This window comes from Lolium rigidum, chromosome 1 (genome assembly GCF_022539505.1).
Source record: "Lolium rigidum isolate FL_2022 chromosome 1, APGP_CSIRO_Lrig_0.1, whole genome shotgun sequence".
In the NCBI taxonomy this organism is placed as follows: domain Eukaryota; kingdom Viridiplantae; phylum Streptophyta; class Magnoliopsida; order Poales; family Poaceae; genus Lolium; species Lolium rigidum.
Genome location: NC_061508.1, coordinates 239810838 through 239830115, shown reverse-complemented (window position 1 = coordinate 239830115; position 19278 = coordinate 239810838). Strand labels below are relative to the sequence as shown.

Below are 19278 nucleotides of genomic sequence, written 5' to 3'. Positions count from 1 at the left end.
CCGTTTCTTCTATATTTTGTTCTTGTGAGGACTTATTGTTTTTGTGTGTTTTTAAGACAATGCACATTTCTCTGTGTGTGTACAACAAAATGGTTTTTAAGACTGGCAGCGGAGACAGACACGATGGCTGCTGGTCTTAGGCCATGTTTACTTCTCTTGTAATTTTCTTCCCAATAGGTATGGGGATGGGAGGGGATTTGGTGTTCATCCAATCCCCTCAAATACCCTTCCCCAAAAAAACACTACTATACTACTATGATGGAGAGTTTTTGATTTAGGCAAAAAATGTGGGGATGGGAGGGGATATCTCGGGATTATGTTGTTCAAAACCGAAGAAGTAAACGAACTAGTGGGGATTTTCCGGGATACGAAATAATCTCCTCCCATCCCCATAAATACCCTAGAAGTAAACAAGGTCTTAGTTGGATGGCTAGGGCGGGTCCAGGATCGGTGGAGGAGGAGATTGAGGCAGGGTGGGGCGGCAAGGCGTCGTAGCAGCGCGTGGGCCGCGGGTAGGGAGTCCGGTGTTTGGGCCGGTGCTGGTGGAGATGGAGGTGGCGGCTGTGGTGCTCTCCATTCTCCTTTTTCCTAGCAGCGTTGGCGGCGGTCGTCTCTATCCCTCTCTTCTGCGGTGACAGCCTTCTTTATCTTTGATTGTGCACTTTTAGACGTTGCATGCGTCTTTAGCATGACTTTATCACTTCTCGGGAGAAACAGTACATATGTAAGAAAAAAAAAATACTGGCACGTTTTTCGCGTGCCCGCGAAAAAAAAAAACTTAACTGTTTTCTCCACCAGCCGCCTGAATGAGTCCTGGCAGTCGATGTCGTTCTTGTTAGATAACTTAATTCTTCCAGAACACTCTAGAGGATTCCAGGATTCTTAAGTTTTTATTCTTGAACTTAAGATTCTGAAGTGAACAAAGTCAAAAAACGTCCCACGTCATTGCTTGGTTCCACACGGGGTCCTGACTCACTGAATATGGTCGGTTTTTTCGTGGGAAGTGTGTGTTCCGTTGATAAACCTTCGACATGTATCGTGGGACGGAGGGAGTATCATACTCCGTATTAGAATACCTTATAATGTATGGTATCATATACTACCTCTGCCCACAAAAAAGTATGTAAGTTTGTTTAAATATAAATACATCTTGATACTTTTTAATGTATAGATACATTTGAATTTAGACAAATATGCGACGTCCTTTTATGAACAGAGTGAGTAGTTGTGTTAACATTTTTTTCTTATTTGTTGATTTGTAGAATCTTAATGTAAATATATGTAAAACATTTATTTGATATTTACATTTATAGTTTTAGTCGTGCTATGATGCTACTATGATCTCTCACATCATTAGTAGTAGGGTATGAAATGCATGATACTACCTATAATAAGAGAGTGGATAAATAGAGGCCGAGCTATATGTAGCTCTTTATTTTGAAAAATTTAGAAATTATGTTTTAAGTTTCAAAAAATTCTAAAAAAAATCTTGGATGTAGCCAATGATGGTATCTACAAACATGTAAAATATCAATGTGAAATTCTTAGTGGTTTATGCTACACAAAAATGACAAATTTGTGGATCTGAGAATAGTGAATAGTGCATAATTCAAAACTATAAAACAGCCATATTTTTTCATTTTTGTGTAGTCTACAATACAAAGAAATTCACATTAAGATTTTGCACTATTGTAGATTTTATTATTTTGTACATCTAGGATATATTTTTAGTTTTTTTTTCTCTATCTCTACTACTTAAAAAGAAGGAACGTGTTCCCCCTTCTCCCCTACTTTCATCGTACGTTTCGTCGTACTTCATCGAGCGTCTCTTTTCCGCACGGGCTCAACTGGGCCGAAGCCCAGCTACCCCGTCGTGATGGAACACGAACACAACACCCGAAACCCTCGCTCCCGAGCTCGTCATCCTCCTCCCCCTGCTCCACGACCCGAGCCGCCGCACTGCACGAGCTTGCCCGCCGCCGTCGTGCTGCACGAGCTCGCCCACCGCCGTCGCTCGAGTCTCCCTGGCGCAGCCGCTTCAATCCTGCACGATCCGACGCGACTCACACAGCGCATCCGGATCCGCGCTCGGACACAGGGAGACCCACTGCCCTCCCCAGATCGAGGCATGGATTTGGGCGGAGACGGAGACCTCGCCGGACGTTCGGCGGCCGTGGGGATCAACCAGCGATCGCTAGCGTCAGCGGAGACCTGCCGGGTCTTCGTACCTCCGCGATCGCTAGCGTCGGCGGTGACATCGCCCGACGTTCGGCGGTGATGGGGATCAACCGGTTGCCATGGCGGCGGTTATCGACGGCGCGGAGGCGATGCAGCAGGTCTGGGCCTGATTTTGCAAGCCCTCCAAGATGGAGTCCTCGACACCTGCCGGGTCCTTTGGCCGGCTAGATTTTGAAGAAAGTGCATGTGCCGGCGGTGAGGACTGAGGAGCAAGAGCTTCAAGAAGAGCAGGCTCCTTCGTGCAGACTCTCCCTACTGCTTCTTATTGCGGTGGTTCAGTTCCAGGTGATTGGTACGTGTGTTCTTCTGTCTGTACCATGCTTATACATCGTATTGATTTTTTTTTCAGACATATATTTCTTCAGTTCATGTTTGATTCACTGACTCATCATTTGCGCATCAATGAACATTGGTTTATCGCTCTTGATAGGTAGCATGCGAGTATTCAGTGCCGCAGGTAATAAGAATGGACACCTTTTCAATCTTCTACAATGTGGTTGTTTGTTTCCTTAAGCCACGGAAAGAACCATAGTTTATGATGTCAATTTGTGAAATGCAGAGGAGGGCAAAAGCCACACCTGAGCTACGAATTTAATGGCACGAGGTCAGACAGCTGCGAGCTAGCAGCAGGTCCTTGACGGGAATTACTCATCCAAGATCATATCAATCAATAATGGGCCCGGTAACCAGCCTGGTTTGTACAACGCATGTTCGTTCATAGATATCCAGCTTTGTATATCACAGGATCATCCATTGTCTTTTGTGAATACAATAATCACGTGTGTTGTTGTTAAATTGCTGATTTTGAGAGCAGATCTGGTGCACCCAGGTGTCAGTGCTCCTGACTTTTGTAATATTTAAAAATTATATTTATGTGTTTCAAAAAATCATAAATTTTGTTCCACAAATACATACACATGTTCTGAATACTCGTGTAAATTTTTGGTGGAAATTGTCTTGTATTTTGAGCTAGGAAAAATAACAAATTTATAGGGATGAAAACTTTAAATTTTTGTCTGAAATTTGTCTTTTTCGTATGGCTCAAAATACAACATATTTTCATCTGAAATTTACAGCATACCTTCGGAATGTTTATAAATATGTAGGCATTTAATTTCAGATTTTTTGGAATTACAGAAATATGTTTTTGAAATACTGGTATCACTGGAGCTCATGTGCCAAAGAGACTTTTCGGCTGATTTTGCGTTATTCAATTAAATGAGATTTCACTGCATGTGTTCTCTTTTTCATGCTGATTATTTAGAAGCACATATGGTGGTATCTTCAAGACCGCTGACACTCATATTCAGAAGCTTTAAGGTAACTCTTACTTTGAAAGCTTCCAAGTACGTAGATATTTATTCCTTCATAAGTAGATATCCCAAGTATGATACATACTACTCAATTTTGATGCTCATTTGTTTCCCTAATTTTGGTTGACTCTCAACCTAACCAGCATATGCATTCATACAAAGTCACCACCAATTACATTAGATGGGATATTAATTATACTACTCTTCTCAAAACTCTGATCTTATAGAAGATTCCCAGAAAATGTACACTAAATAATTATTTAGAAACCACAAAGAGTTCTGGCGAATTCGGCGGAACGAGATTACAGCGAAGCAGCCATAACAATGAAACAGCGGCGAATACATGGTGAGACGGCGGGGTTCCGACGAGGTCGGTGGAACAGCGGCAGAGTCATGGCGAGACGGCGTTGGTCGTATTCCGCGATTTCCCTGCGATTTTGATCCATATTTGCATGTTAGTTCTATTGGAGACAGTTGAGCCCTATGGATTTGCGGCTCTTTTTTGTTGTGGTTTGTACTGAAACTGTCATGAATCTGAGTTAGGCTAGGGTGTTGCTGGCGCGTGGGCATTTTCCTTGCACATATTATTTGTCATTTCATTCTTCGGAAGGTGTTTTCCCGATGTGCAAAACCAGTGGCTTCCAAGATAACTGATGAGATTCACAGAGACAAGCACTAAAAAGGATCATCTACCTGGACATACTTTAAATCCTGCTGCTACATAATTACAAATTGTATTGCGTGACTTGTATCCATGGAAATTTCTGGAGGGCATCTCTTACATGATACATATACTTGATGACACAATTTCTTATGGTGCAACACGCCTGATAACATGATAACAGATGAAATGGATTACGCCTTCGATAACTATCATTCCAGCTGTATGATCAAATGTATCATACTTGGTACGGCATTTTCTCGTGGAGACAGGTATCTTGAATTTACTCATCGATTACGCCTTCGATAATTATCATCCCAGCCGTATGATCAGAGGAATCATACTTGGTACGGCATTTGCTCGTGGATACATGTACCTTGAATTTACTCATCGATATGTCAGTTCTTTAATGTCTGTCAAATTTGTGAACCACACGCTGAATAATTTTTTAACCGTACTGCACTTTATTGGTGTGGTACTTTATGAAAAATTATGTTTTGATATTCTTTGAATTTGGTTACTGCAGTTCCAAGGTAGAAACAACATTTCTGGGATCTCATGATTCCAAGGTAGAGGATCTTAGAAAACCCAAATTATAGGTGATCTTTTTGCAAGTATAATGAAAACCCTGGACCATAAAGCAATGAAGAAGTGAGGGCCTTTCTGGGCCTAGAGTGCAAAAATCATGGTATGTTTGGATATCTAGGCCTAGAGCGCAGAAAAGCATGGTATGTATTTCGTTAAATCTGCCTATCGCCTATTAGATTTTAGGCGAGAATGATGAGCTTCATAAAAACAACACTGTAAACACAGGCATTTTACTATATCCATTAATGTCCCAGATAAATTTTATGTGCTAGCAATGTGGAAGTTCACCTCATTATCCTTTTTACACCAGCAGGAGCTTATGAGAAAAATATAAGACTCTTATTTAAGTAGGCATACAAAACTACCCTCTTAATTGTATTTATATGTGCCGTTCTACAAGATTTCTGTGCTGGAACTTGGGTTTATCTTATGCAATTTGGATCTCTGCACTATAATTTGCAAGCTCTATCTATGCATGTGAAGTTTGATGTCACACCGTTGTACTTATCAGCAGTTTGAATCTTGTCCAAGTCATATGGGGTGTGAGACTCCTGCAGCTGAATGTATACTGCTTTAAAGAAGATATGTTGTTGATGAATATCCTAAACCAATCATACTGTCTAAAGTTCTGATTCATATTTTCATCAACTTTCTGGCTATTGTTTCTCGCAAAATGCGGCTCAAGAAGTTTCGCGTCCCCTGCAACCAGGTGTGTCTCCTCCCTTCCCTGTTCTGGACACTCCTTTGATTTAGTTCTTGTGTTATTTGTAGTTTCATAGAAGTCTTGTGTGGTTGATGGCTATGTTAGTTTCTGCTTCTTCTATTCCATGTTAATAGTTTTTTTCTTCTAATTGCTTCAGGCTGGCATTTTTCTCACAGAAGAAAAATGAGAACAAAATGAGGTTACGTTGAACTGGTCTGCACTTCTTTACCCATCTTATATAGTTAATGGTTGTGAATATAATTTTTCAGTAAGCAATGAAAGCACCACTCTACAGACTTTCCAGCACAATAGGAAAGATAGTTTTTCTGCACGTTGGGTGTTCTGTATGAACTAAAGATGCAGTTAGTAAATGGATAACTAATTTGGACGTTTTTCAAAATGATTTGAAAGACTGTCCCATGCGCCTTTGTTTCAATTTCTTCTCCAGCTTCGATTTTCGATGTTTGGCCTCATCAATTTGCTGTTGTAAATGAATAATCTAGGTATCTCTATTCTGGATCAACGACTGGAACCAAGCGTGAATCTTATGGTGATGTTGCTATTGGTTTAGGATTTTTTTTCTCTCTATAAGTATGCTTCGAGTTATGAAAGCCTCGTGAGGTCATCTGTGACAAGCTTATTAGCAGTGTGAATCTTGTCCAGGTCATATGGGGTGTGAGACTCCTGCAGCTGAATGTATACTGCTTTAAAGAATGGGATAGAGTTAGCTCTAGATTTTGCAATAAAAGAATGATATTACAGCCACATGCTTTAGTGGTGGTGTCATATACTTGGGATATATTTTACCAGACAAACACTTTGGGTTGTGTCCCACTCCCAACTATACCAGTCTGTATTTAGACCTGGTGTGAATACTTTTGTAAAGCGCGCTGCTTCATTGTTGAAACAAGTACACATTGAGACATTGAAAGAGCGCGTCGCGACCCTCCCTGGCCAGCGCAGGTGGTGGTGGTGGCGCCTGGCCGCCAAAGGCGGTGGGCTGTGTGGCATACCCCTATGAAATCCCTTCACGCGGAGGGGTGTTGTCGCGCGCGCCCAGAGACGGCGCGCTGATGGAGCGGTGGATGATGGTCTGGCGGCGTGAGAAGGCGATGCTAGAGGCTATGTGACGGTAGTGTTGACAGTTAAGTAACTAAACTTATCTCCACTACTTACAAAAAAAGCAAACTAAGCAAGCCAATTAAATCTTAATCGTCCATACGCATCCATCCCATGCTTCCGGCCTGGCTCGGTAATTTTTTTTTTCTTTTCTTGCTTTGCTTTTTATTTTATTATACTTATCTTTCTTGCCAGTTGTGATTATATGTGTATTGAGAAATGAAATTTGCGGACCCGTGGCAACGCACGGACATTTGTACTAGTTGAAACTTAAACTAGGATTTCCGATTTTTTGAAAATAAAGGGTTACATGTAGCTTGGCCTCCGTTTGCAGTTTTCCCCTATAATACCTCATTTGTGGGTAGTACAAAAAAAAGCAGCTACGCTAACAATGGTTAATAAAACTACCTTATATATTATACTATCTCTGACCATAAATAGGTGTCGAAAATTTGACTAGATTTGTATGTATCTAGACACTCTTTAGCATATAGATACATTCAAATTTGGAAAAATCTTTGATATGTTTTTATGGACGGAGGGTGTATATGATTAGAGATGACGAAGTAATATATTGTGAAGTAGACTATCTCTTACCACTATCTCCTATAATTATGGCTTGTATACTCCTTAAATTATGGCATGATCAAAATATAAATTAGAAAACATGTATAAGATTCGACAACTCGTAGAATGAAGAAAATCATCTTTTCTTCCTTGCCAAGAGATGTGCTCTTAGTTAAGAGAAGATGAATTTTTTTCTCTCTCTATTTCCTTCTCAATTTATCAATTATCATATGTGGCACCACTAAGATATGACTATTGTACTGAATATGTCCTTAGAACCATTTGGGTAAGAGAAAATAGTTTTTGTTGCAACAACTGAACGCGTCAGAATAGTCACGTAAGTTGCGGATAATTGCATGACGGTCAATCGTTCGGTTTGAAATCAAATTACTTTTTCCTAAAAAAATGTCGGAAATTTATTTAAATTTGGATTTATCCATACACTAAAATGTGTTATATCTAAATTTAAACAAACCTCCAACGTGAGTGCAGTAGCGAAGGGAGAGTAGATGATATAACCTAGTCCTTCCAGGTTGCTCTGGATCATTCCAAGGTTCCCGAAGCGAAACAAGTCAGGAAGGTCGCGCTGGTAGCAAAATCTTTCCCACCGTCCCAGTTTTCGCAGTAAAAATGACGAAGAATTTCACTATCCGTTGCAAACCCAACCCATCACGGCACGGCGCCTAAAAAAAGATAAAAAAATACCGGTCGTCGTGACGTCGTCTTTGAAGGTTGAACGCACCCACTGGTGACGCACGCCTCGCTGGTTGCCCGACCCCGACCTGTTCCACATCTCCAGCTCGTCAGCGCGTCCGTCCGCACACCAACGCCGTGGCCCCACCTGACAGTACCGCGACCCCAAAGCCAAAAGTAAAGTAAAAGGGCCCACCCAGAGCGTCACGATTCAGGCCGCCGGTGCGCGTATTTATTGACCCCCTCCTCACCGCTCCCAGAGGAAGCCGTCGTCCACCCGCTCCCCGCCTGATCTCCCCGACCGCGCCGCGCCTCGCCGTCCGCCGATCTCGCGCGCGCCTCGCCGTCCGCCGATCTCGCGCGCGCGCCATGTCTCAGCCCGATCTCCCCATACAGGTATCGTCCGTCACAGCCCCTATTCGACTCCCCGTCTCGATCCGCTACCCTATTTAGCTAGGTTCCGCCCCCTTGGCCTTTCCTGGGGGAAGAACTGTACGTGTACGACGGGATCTGACGGCCCAGCAGATCCATTCCTCCGGGGGCATGCAGCGATCGTTCGGTCCCGGTAGGGTTAACCGTCCTCCCGAATTTCACAGCTGTGGAACCGAAACAGAGCTAGGAAAGCTGTTTTGGGTCTCACTTACTTTGATTCTAATCTGTTCAACTTACTTCTGCGGCAATTCATATACTACTACGGTTAGTCGACCGTGGGGAATTTGTTGATGTGCACACGGTTTAGAGGAGAGCCAGTACTGAATTGCGCTCTTTGGTTTGCTGAAAGAGTGAAAGCTACTATATATAAGAATTGAACCGAACTGAACTCCAAAGTTACAAAACTTGCTCTGCTAAGCATGCTATCTACGTATGCCCGGTAGTAGGAAGCAAGAATTTTACAGATGCTCTCAGCTTATCGTGTTCATTTAAGATGTGCGCGCGAGTCGTAAGAGAAAAAAAGCCCCGAATTCTGCTCTTTTACATACTAGCTCAAAATTACTGTTAGAACGTCACGTAATGCTTGATCCGGAACTACAAAATTTGCTCTGTGATGCAGCAGACTGTTGAACTCAAGGTGGGCATGTCGTGCCAAGGTTGTGTTGGAGCTGTCAAGCGGGTACTCGGCAAAATGGAAGGTATTTTATAGCTCTCTCGTTATTGATATTCCTTTTCCTCCTTTTTTACGATTAATGTATGCAACTGAAATTGATACACCATTTTATTCAACAACCAATCTGAATATGAATGAACCCTGGTAAAGCTTCGCATTGGTTATTGGTTGAGTCTGTTTTAAATACCTTCCGGAGGTGGACATTGCTATGGTTTCCCATGTTTTATTGATGACAGCTAGTTGCCAGATAGTACATGATTGGACGAATCTGTCATTAAGGCCCTGTTTAGCACCCAGTTGATTTTATTTAAAGCACTTCTCTGTCTCTGCTTGTGGTCGGGTGTAACAGAATGATGATTCTAGAAAACTTGATTCCAAAGGGGAACCTCCCTGCAGGCATTCACCTTTCATATATTTTATTGGTCTAAAGAAGATTGTTTCAATATATCATCCTGAACCTAACGACAGTTAACTCATACTTCCTGCACCCCCACTGCATAGATTTGTTTGGTAGCAAATACATGTATGCATGTCTTAAGCAGTGTTCTGAATGAAACGGCTCCCATGTAAACATGGGAATTTCGCACCCATTTTCTGATGTGTGATTTTTATTTTTGTGTGCAAGTCGAATTATTTCCAATGGAATTCATTTGTCCAGTGGGTTCTGCACGGTGTCCAATTCTGTATGGATTCCTATGAGAATTGGTTGTCCCAAGGAAGGGGAAATTATTGTTTTTCAATAGATCTTGATCTTTAAATCTAACCATATTCATTTTACTTGTGGTTGCTTCAGGTGTTGAGTCCTTCGATGTAGACATCGAGCAGCAGAAGGTCACTGTGAAGGGTAATGTGACGCCAGATGCTGTTCTTCAGACTGTTTCAAAGACAGGCAAGAAGACTGAATTCTGGGAGGCTGCCCCTGCAAACAACGAACCCGTGGCATCTGCAGTCTCGTCCTAAAAACCATATATATGAACCATAGTATGTGAATTGTGGAATTCGATGTAACGAACCTGTGGCATCTGCCATGAATTTACTACAAATAATAACAAACTGCTGGTAGTTGTATGTGTACATCTTGTATGATTGGTGTTTCTGCACTGTACTGGTTTGATAATTTGTGAACATGTACTCTTTTGTGTTAACTAGTAGGCCGATGTTTGGCGCTTAGGCTTGTCAGGTATCGTTATCATATCATCTCTATTTTTGCAAATGGTTTTTTTTCCCCATTGGTTTTGACTTTCGATTTTTTGAGAATGTGACAATAGAGCGCATGAATCAATTAAGCTCTCCGAAGTGTTCTACGATAGGTTACAGGTTCGTAGAACTTGTTCATGCTCGAGTTATGGAAACAAAGAAATGATACTAAATCTAGTTGTTAACTGAATTTAGAATAGAGAGATTCCAAATGAAAACAAAGAAATATCGGACTCACGGAACAAATTACATATAAATACTTCGGAAAAACATAAAGAAGACATATAAAAACTTTGAAAAAAAACTACTTCTTCCATGATGGCCCCGCGTCATCATCCTCACGCTGGCGCTTCCGCCTCGTCATCTCCTCCGAAGAGGCGGTGTCGGTCGATGCGTCGGAGGAACTCCTATCCTCCTCATCGTCGAAGGTGCACGCCGGTTGCGCCTTCGCCTTCGCCTTCGCGTCCGCGTCCGCCTTCGCCCGGGCCACCGCTTCCTCCTCTTCCTCCTCCTCCTCCTCCTCCTCCTCCTCCTCCTCCTCCTCCTCCTCCTCCTCCTCCTCCTCCTCCTCAGCCTCTTCCTCGTCCTGCTCCTCAGCCTCTTCCTCGTTCTCGCTGTTCGGCGGCAGGGAATCGTCGCTTTCCGGCGGCGGGGAATCATCGCTTTCCGGCGGCGGGGAATTGTCGCTGCTAGACGTTGCAGCTCAGTCCCACCAATGGCGCCATCCAGATGATTTCCCCTCGTTGTCTGTGTCCGATGGCAAAGAGAGACTGCTCATGCTGAAGTATCCGACGACAGAGGATGGTGAAGAGATGAATGGCGTCGGCCGGTAGATCGCATAACGTTTATGTAGTGGTCTGTCGAGGAAGAGAGTGGCGGTTTCTCTTCGGCGGAGTTAGTGCTCCGGCGGTTCGCGCCTCGTGGCCACTTCGCGGTCCATTACGGCGGTTCAATACGGCGATGGACGCGGTTGCCACCGGACGGTTCCCTTCCCGGCGACTGCACCGTCGGTTTTTACGAGGTGGTTAAGCGTCAGCACGCGACCCTGGGCTTGCCGCTGGAAAATGGGTCTCCCTAAGCCAAAAATTACATCCATCCGGTGCTAAATGGCGCCAGATTTCGGCCTGGGGAGCCCAACGGCTGGAGATGCTCTTAGTTCCAATACATGCTGCAAGGCAGGACCTAAGGTAGCTCTTTTTAAGCACCAAATTTTGTCTTTTTGTAAAAGACATAAAAAATGTTGGTTTTCAGCGACCCGATTATATGAGCACATAGAATGTGGACATGTATGTGTCAATTTTTCGGTTTAAATTTTCTGACATTTTAAACTGCATTTAGAAGTCATTTCAAAAACCGAAGAATATGCTTTCGGGTGAAAAATTCCTCGTTCAATAAATAATCGAGAATTGTGGAATAGTTTGCTAGGCGACAATTATTTATGCAATACGCATTCTCAATCTGGAGAGAGATCCATAACGATGGCTACATGGAATCTACAATTGGCCGTAGATGGACTTTGTAGTCAATTGATGCTTGTTGATAGACTTGTGTGACTTTGAAAACGTGGATTGACTATAGCTTGGTCTTTTCCTTGCAGATACCTCATAAGAGCAAGTACAATAGAGTCCAGTCAGCTGACTATAAAACATTAAATAATATATTTTAGATGAGTTGGAGGAGAGAGAAGAGGAGAGAGAAGGGAGGTGGGCTACTATGCAATAGCCAGCTCTTGCACGTGCTCCTAGGCACCTTGTGAGAGTGAAAGGTGGGCCATATATTAGTAAAGTACTACATTCTTATAGCCAACTATTGTACATGTTAGCTATATGATGACTACAAATGATATGACATCTTGTTATAGCCAACAATTGGCTATACTATTGGAATTGCTCTAATTGCCTATATCAAAACTGACTCATTCTGCTTAACCTCAGCATTTTGGATACTGTTCACGGTGACTTTTTAGCCAATTAGACTTTGAAGCGTCGGTATATTTACCGTGGATGGAGATCGTGTAGATCCTTCTCTTTGGGATGCCGTGGATCGTGCACTCATAAGGCTAGCCATAGTGCTAGTATCATAGCTAGTATCATGCATATTGGGCCCACAAAAATGCTGATGTGTCAGCTAATTAAAAATGAGAGAAGAGATTAGAGTAACATAGGTGGATACTGTATCATAGCGCATGTCACGAGAAAAGTTAATGCCAAACAAATCTTGTGCACAAATTTGCATTGAGATTCTAAAAAGCAATAAATATAGCATGACTATGATATTACTTCATGATACTAACAGAAACTCAATTCGGCTCCCGGGTGCGTATGATCCCTCTACCATAAAAACATATTTTTAAGTGTTAAAAATTTTTGACAAAAAAATTTACATGTACATCTTCATAATATATGTGTATTCGTCAAGTTTCACGAAAAAATGATATTTTTTATAGTCTAAGCGAAAAAGAGAAAATTTATCTTGTGACAAGTCTTTGTTTCAGCACTGAATTTTATCTTTTTTTACACACGCCACATGACATGTCAATTTTTTATGAAACGACTTTGTGAGCGCGTAGCACATGAAGATGTACGTGCGAAATTTTTGTTTCAATTTTTTTAACATTTTAAAATATGTCTACATCTATTTCAAAATAAAGGAAGCATACGCTCCCATGTGCCAAAACACCACTCCCATGATACTAACCACTATAAAAATAGTACCATAAATAAGTATCATATGCATGATACTACAACATGAATACTTACCACTATGGCTAGCCTAAACAGCGGCGGTCAAAGCGGTGTTTCCAAACCGACCTTGACCAATTCAGAACCAAATCTTGCCTCCATGGCTCCGGACGTCCCCCATTCTCTTCTCTCTCACCTCATTGTTTTTCCTAGGCGATTTACACAAAAATAACCCAAAAGTGAAAGAAAAGCACAGACTGATCCTCCGGCGAAACTATTTCACCCATCTAATCCTTTTGTGTGGCGCCCCTCCCATCGGCGCCACACATGCCAGTGTGGCGCCCCCCTGCCGGCGCCACTCTCCCAGCCCGACGTGGCGCCCTCGACGCCGAGCCGGTGCGCCGATCCGAGCGTGGCAGCATGTGTGGCGCCCCTCCCATCGGCGCCACACATGCACTTATAATTGCCCAAAACATACTGTGAGACAAATCGTCTGGGACTTAGCCGTTTTGGCGAGGCTCTATGTGTGGCGCCGATGCCACGGACGCCAAACCTCACAGTGTGGCGCCGATGCCACGGGCGCCGCACAAAGAGGGTCGCCAAAACGGCTAAGGACTTATCGTCCGGAGCCCCTGGATGTTTTCGACCCAAAAGTTGATATAAGTTGGCACGTGTGGCGCCGACGATACGGGCGCCACACAGTGCAGTGTGGCGCCAGTGTGAATGGGCGCCACACATTGACTTGTGTTAAAGCCATGAAAAATCCTACCATATTCCAACAGTTTTGAGTGCAACATTGGACACAACAAGTAGCAATTTGAGAACATACACATATAACATTTCATAGCTCACATCGTAGCACGTAGATTCAAACAACAAGTAGCATTACAGACATGGTTCGAAATGACATAGGGTTCACAATACGATACTTATGAAGATAGAGTTCACAATAACACGTAGCAAATCCTAGTTTCGTCCTCGACGTGCCGTCCTCACGGGCTGCTTCCGGACGGCCATCCTTTTCGTCCGCTGCCGTGGCTCTTGTTGCTGCTGCTCCTCCTGCTCCTCCTCCTCTGAAGATAACGGCTCGTCGTTCCTCATCCTCGACAAAGATGATCTCCGCGGCGGCCCCTCATCCTCCTCAATGACAACCTTCTTTCCTCGGTTGACATAATCTTCCGGAGTGTACCGGTTTGGAGCCTTGCCCCTTGGCTTCAACTGGTAAGCTGACCGTGGGGCTTGCTTCTTGCCGCGACTAATGCTTTGACTCAAAATTTCGCCGTCGTCAGGAATCTTCACGAACATGAACACATGAGATTACAAAAGTTGAAATTAGTAAGAACATGTTTGACAGCAACAAAATAGTCCATACCTCCGGCTCTTCAGAAGAGGAGGATGTAGGAATTTCGCCTTCGCGGCAACCTAGCAAGTTGGCTAACCGCCACATCTTTCGTGCAGTGTTCTGCGTCATGGAACTCATGGTTACAAAGCCACCAGAACATAATAGCGTACATTCAAAGTTGGTGATCATACCTTAATGAAATGCCGCAATGGTCCGACATGCTTTTCATCTCTCCCGCTCTGGTCCCACATAATCTCGCACTCGTCAGCTGTTTTTTGGATCTCCGACCGCTGTGACAAACATATCATACACAATTTAAGAGAGCACATGGCAATCTAGATGATGTACTAGTTAGTGAGAGAATCCATTACCACGAAGTTCAGCTCGGAAGCAATAGAAGTCGATCTCCCTCTGCGAGCAAAGGTGTCGTGCTGGCTTTGCGCAACCTCATCGAACTCGATGGGGTCGTCCAAGATGTCCTCAGCATACGTGTGCTTCACTAACTCGATACGCCGCGACGTGGTTCGAAATGACATAGAGTTGACAATACGATACTTATGAAGATAGAGTTCACAACAACACGTAGCAAATCCTAGTTTCGTCCTCGACGTGTCGTCCTCACGGGCTGCTTCCGGACGGCCATCCTTTTCGTCCGCTGCCGTGGCTCTTGTTGCTGTTGCTCCTCCTGCTCCTCCTCCTCTGAAGATAACGGCTCGTCGTTCCTCATCCTCGACAAAGATGATCTCCGCGGCGGCCCCTCATCCTCCTCAATGACAACCTTCTTTCCTCGGTTGACATAATCTTCCGGAGTGTACCGGTTTGGAGCCTTGCCCCTTGGCTTCAAGCTGGTAAGCTGACCGTGGGGCTTGCTTCTTGCCGCGACTAATGCTTTGACTCAAAATTTCGCCTTCGTCGAGAATCTTCACAAACATGAACACATGAGATTACAAAAGTTGAAATTAGTAAGAACATGTTTGACCAGCAACAAAATAGTCCATACCTCCGGCTCTTCAGAAGAGGAGGATGTAGGAATTTCGCCTTCGCGGCAACCTAGCAAGTTGGCTAACCGCCACATCTTTCGTGCAGTGTTCTGCGTCATGGAACTCATGGTTACAAAGCCACCAGAACATAATAGCGTACATTCAAAGTTGGTGATCATACCTTAATGAAATGCCGCAATGGTCCGACAGGCTTTTCATCTCTCCCGCTCTGGTCCCACATAATCTCGCACTCGTCAGCTGTTTTTTGGATCTCCGACCGCTGTGACAAACATAGCATACACAATTGAAGTGAGCACATGGCAATCTAGATGATGTACTAGTTAGTGAGAGAATCCATTACCACGAAGTTCAGCTCGGAAGCAATAGAAGTCGATCTCCCTCTGCGAGCAAAGGTGTCGTGCTGGCTTTGCGCAACCTCATCGAACTCGATGGGGTCGTCCAAGATGTCCTCAGCATACGCGTGCTTCACTAACTCGATACACGTGTTTTCATGGAACCACTAGAGGTAGTTGTTGAAAGCGGCCAAGTCGTGAGGCACAATCTCCACAGGGGCAGCAGTCCGTGTCGCTTCCAAACAGTGTTGGAACGCTGCGACGTGGCCGCTATGATGGACTGGCCAATTTGTGATCTTCCTCTGCCGCTGCCTATCAAGCCTGCAAGAATCAAGAAGTTAGATTCTACCTCTTCTATCAAGAATCTTCCATCGCATGATTCCGAAGTTTACCTATGAAGCGCCTTGTCCGTGTCTTGCCACCGAGGTGGGCACTCCTGATACAGCCCAAACTGTCTCATCACTCTGTGCGGCTGGTGGTACTCAACAAGCCACATGCATATGAGTGGGCAGCGCATACGCCAGAACCGCGCCTCCTCCGTGCACTTCTGGTTGAGGTCAGGCATCCCCGCGCCAATACGGTAGTAGGTACCATATGGCTCCCAATCCACCTACAGCATACAAATATTTCAGAATTTACAACATGCCAGTAGAATTTATGAATTCGGATTGCAAAAGAGTGATCGGTTACCTGCTCAGCGGTAAGAGTGTCCAACTCCTTAGTGTACCGCATGTACATGATCTTTGGATCACTCGTCATCTCCGAGACATTGTCCCAAAGATATGCCCAAGTCGGCTCCCGATCAAGGTTCTCATGGTGATGAGGCCATGGCCTCTCGTTGAGTGTCCTAGGCCGCCCAACTGATAGGCGGTCCCAGCTCCATACGAAAAGTAGGAGCAAGCATCCACCAATACCGCCGCTCCCAGTCCTGCGACAAGCTTCGTCCAACTGCGTACATAAGACATTTGGTTAATACTTTGTCTATCACACTATTATAGAAAAATAGAACATAGAACAAATCATCACCTGCCGGTAGAGGTAGGCAAGTGCCGCTGTTCCCCAACTCCACCGGTGCTCCAACACCGTAAGCGCCTTCAGCCAACACCAATGGGCCAGCTTCCCCCCACTGTCAGGAAAGAGAGTCCTCAAAATCATGTACCATAAGTACACGCAGGTGTACGTCCTCAGAGTGTCCCTGTTGGCCCCTTCCGGGCATTGTCCAAAGTTAAGCCTAATCCAAGAGAAAGATGCGCCGGCGGGAGCCCTCGCCTTTGGTTGTGCTGGCAGCGGAGGAGCCCTGCCAATAAGCGCCTCCATCTGCTGGCCCCACCCATCAGAAGCTGTGTTCATACACAGTGGCTCGCCCTGAATAGGTAGTCCAAGGATCATGGAAACATCCTGAAGAGTAGAGGTCATCTCGCCGGCCCTCAAGTGGAAGGTGTGCGTCTCTGGCCTCCACCGGTCGACAAGAGCGGTGAGTGCCGCGGCGTTCATGTTCGGCCCCCCACGGCATACAAGGGATATGAACGGGAGAAGACCGGTAGGCTCGATGAACTCCGTGTACCTCTCGTCATACGGTATATCCACTGTGCCATGGTAACGAATCTTCAAAGGGTGAAGATCCGTTGTCCTCTCCGTCATATGAAAAGCCCGGTGATCCCTGTCATACTCTTGATCTAGGAGCCACACCATCCTACATGTTTACACAAATACACCATATTATGAGGCATTTCTAACAAATATGAGCACCACATACATGACAACATATCCAAAAAAGCCATCACACATACATCATATACATACATATACATTCATATCTACGGATAGAACACCATATTATGAACCATTCCTAACAAATATGAGTTATTGCATCACAAATACTAGGCATACATAACACATTTCAATGCATTTGCTAGGCAAATATTAGACATTTGAACACATACATACATAGGGTTTGAACACATACATGTAAAATTTCATATCTAGGGTTCAAACTAATCTTTGGTTCAAACACATAGACTACAATGTAGATTCCACCAACATTAATTTCCATATCAATGGTTCATATCCAAATCCACCAACATAAATTTCCATGTCTAGGGTTCATATCCAAATCTACCAAATCCACCAACACTAGTGGATGAATCGGAGGGAATCGAAGGGGAATACCTTGAGGAATGGATGAGGAAGGAGTTGGCCGGCTAGATCTGACGAATCCTTGGTGGATTTGGTGGGGGGGCGAAGGGGAGGCGGGCGGCGGTGGCGGTTTCCTGTGAGCAGAGAAGAAAGAAGAGAGAAGAAGAGGTGTGGTCGGGCTGGGGCGGGCGCGGGCGCCACACTTAAGTGGATGTGTGGCGCCCTTCCGAGCGGCGCCACATGTTACACAGTGTGGCGCCGATTGGAGGGGCGCCACACATGCTGCCACGTCGGATCGGCGCACCAACTCAGCGTCGGGGGCGCCACGTCGGCTGGGAGAGTGGCGCCGACAGGAGGGGCGCCACACTGGCATGTGTGGCGCCGATGGAAGGGACGCCGCACAAAAGGGTTAGATGGGTGAAATAGTTTCGCCGAAGGATCAGTCTGTATTTTTCTTTCACTTTTGTGTTATTTTTGTGCAAATCGTCCTTTTCCTAACCAGTCCGGTAACGGAGGACCTCCTAATCAGCATCGGCGGTGGCGGCGGAACGGCAGCGCTCCATATCTATCCCATACCCAAATACCCAAAATGGTGCCACCCTCATCTCTCTCGCCGGCGGAAGGGAGCTTCCACTTTCCCGTCTCACATCCTCTCGAGATGGCTGAGTGTACAGCAGATGCGACGTCCTCGGCAGGCTCAGCAGTGCTGCTGCTGGCCTGCTCGTTCCATGCCTCACCGTTCTGACCCCGACAGTCCTGACACCTATCCGGCAGAGTCGAACCGGTCTCTGGCATCGAGGAGTTCTCCATCCAGAGGTACATCTTAATTAGAGGGTATATAAAGGCACCCCTTCCCGGAAAGTGTCGTGCTCCATACACTTTCAGATTTTTGAATTTTCTAAAACCTCACACTTTATGTCTCTGAAAATTATGGTGTTGAATATATAGATCGATAGGATGTATGCAAACAAGTCCCGTTAAAATTAAAAAAAAAATTCTGACAGTCTTTACTATTAAATGGGAGTTGGTCGTTTGACACTCAACGCACTTTGGTGGTCGTCATTAAAACAATCTGGACCCTCTAATCTATTCTCCCTATCTCAGCTTCGTCCGTTCAAGTTACACCTCAAATATCTCCACACACAAATTAAGTATGGTATAAAAATCAGTCACGATATCTCTGGCTATTGTCAACGCAGAATAATTATGGTAATTATTTGTTGTCACACCCCAAATCTGACAGGCGAATTAATAAGGAAACAATCCGACACGTGAATTAATAAGGAAACATCTTTAGCGCTCATGTTGTCAATCAATCACGATACAAATAATTAGGAAACAAAATCAAGGGCATTTCCTTACTTGGTTTTCTTAGGAATTCCTTACCTGAAAAAAAATTGTTTTTAGGAACGTTGCATTCAATCATAGTATCGTACATCGTCCTATCTTTACTATTAAATGGGAGTTGGTCGTTTGACACTCAACGCACTTTGGTGGTCGTCATTAAAACAATCTGGACCCTCTAATCTATTCTCCCTATCTCAGCTTCGTCCATTCAAGTTACACCTCAAATATCTCCACACACAAATTAAGTATGGTATA

General features: G+C 44.5%; 2 protein-coding genes across 3 annotated transcripts; one reads left to right on the top strand and one right to left on the bottom strand.

Moving 5' to 3' along the window:
- The first annotated feature begins 8239 nt into the window (after positions 1-8239).
- On the top strand, positions 8240-10132 carry LOC124691758 (copper transport protein ATX1-like). Of its 2 annotated transcripts, none has more exons than XM_047225040.1 (3): positions 8240-8278; positions 8937-9012; positions 9781-10132. In XM_047225040.1, exons 1-3 carry the CDS (start codon positions 8252-8254, stop codon positions 9945-9947), a joined length of 270 nt encoding a protein of 89 aa, XP_047080996.1. In that variant the 5' UTR covers positions 8240-8251; the 3' UTR covers positions 9948-10132. The 2 variants fall into 2 exon arrangements, with proteins under 2 accessions (XP_047080996.1, XP_047080991.1); XM_047225035.1 differs by having other exon boundaries at positions 8260-8278; positions 8934-9012.
- Positions 10133-16524: 6392 nt separating this feature from the next.
- On the bottom strand, positions 16525-17232 carry LOC124656583 (protein MAIN-LIKE 1-like; the record flags this gene model as incomplete). The annotated part of the gene is made up of 1 exon (XM_047195302.1): positions 16525-17232. A coding segment is annotated over one exon (708 nt), but the record flags the coding sequence as incomplete, so codon positions are not given.
- Between the last annotated feature and the right edge of the window lie 2046 nt (positions 17233-19278).

Bases quoted from the DNA above. Each gene is read 5' to 3' on its own strand.
- LOC124691758 (XM_047225040.1), top strand. From the start codon at position 8,252: ATGTCTCAGCCCGATCTCCCCATACAG. The intron at 8,279-8,936 runs GTATCGTCCGTC...GTGATGCAGCAG, and splicing joins AGCCCGATCTCCCCATACAG to ACTGTTGAACTCAAGGTGGG. The intron at 9,013-9,780 runs GTATTTTATAGC...TGGTTGCTTCAG, and splicing joins GGTACTCGGCAAAATGGAAG to GTGTTGAGTCCTTCGATGTA.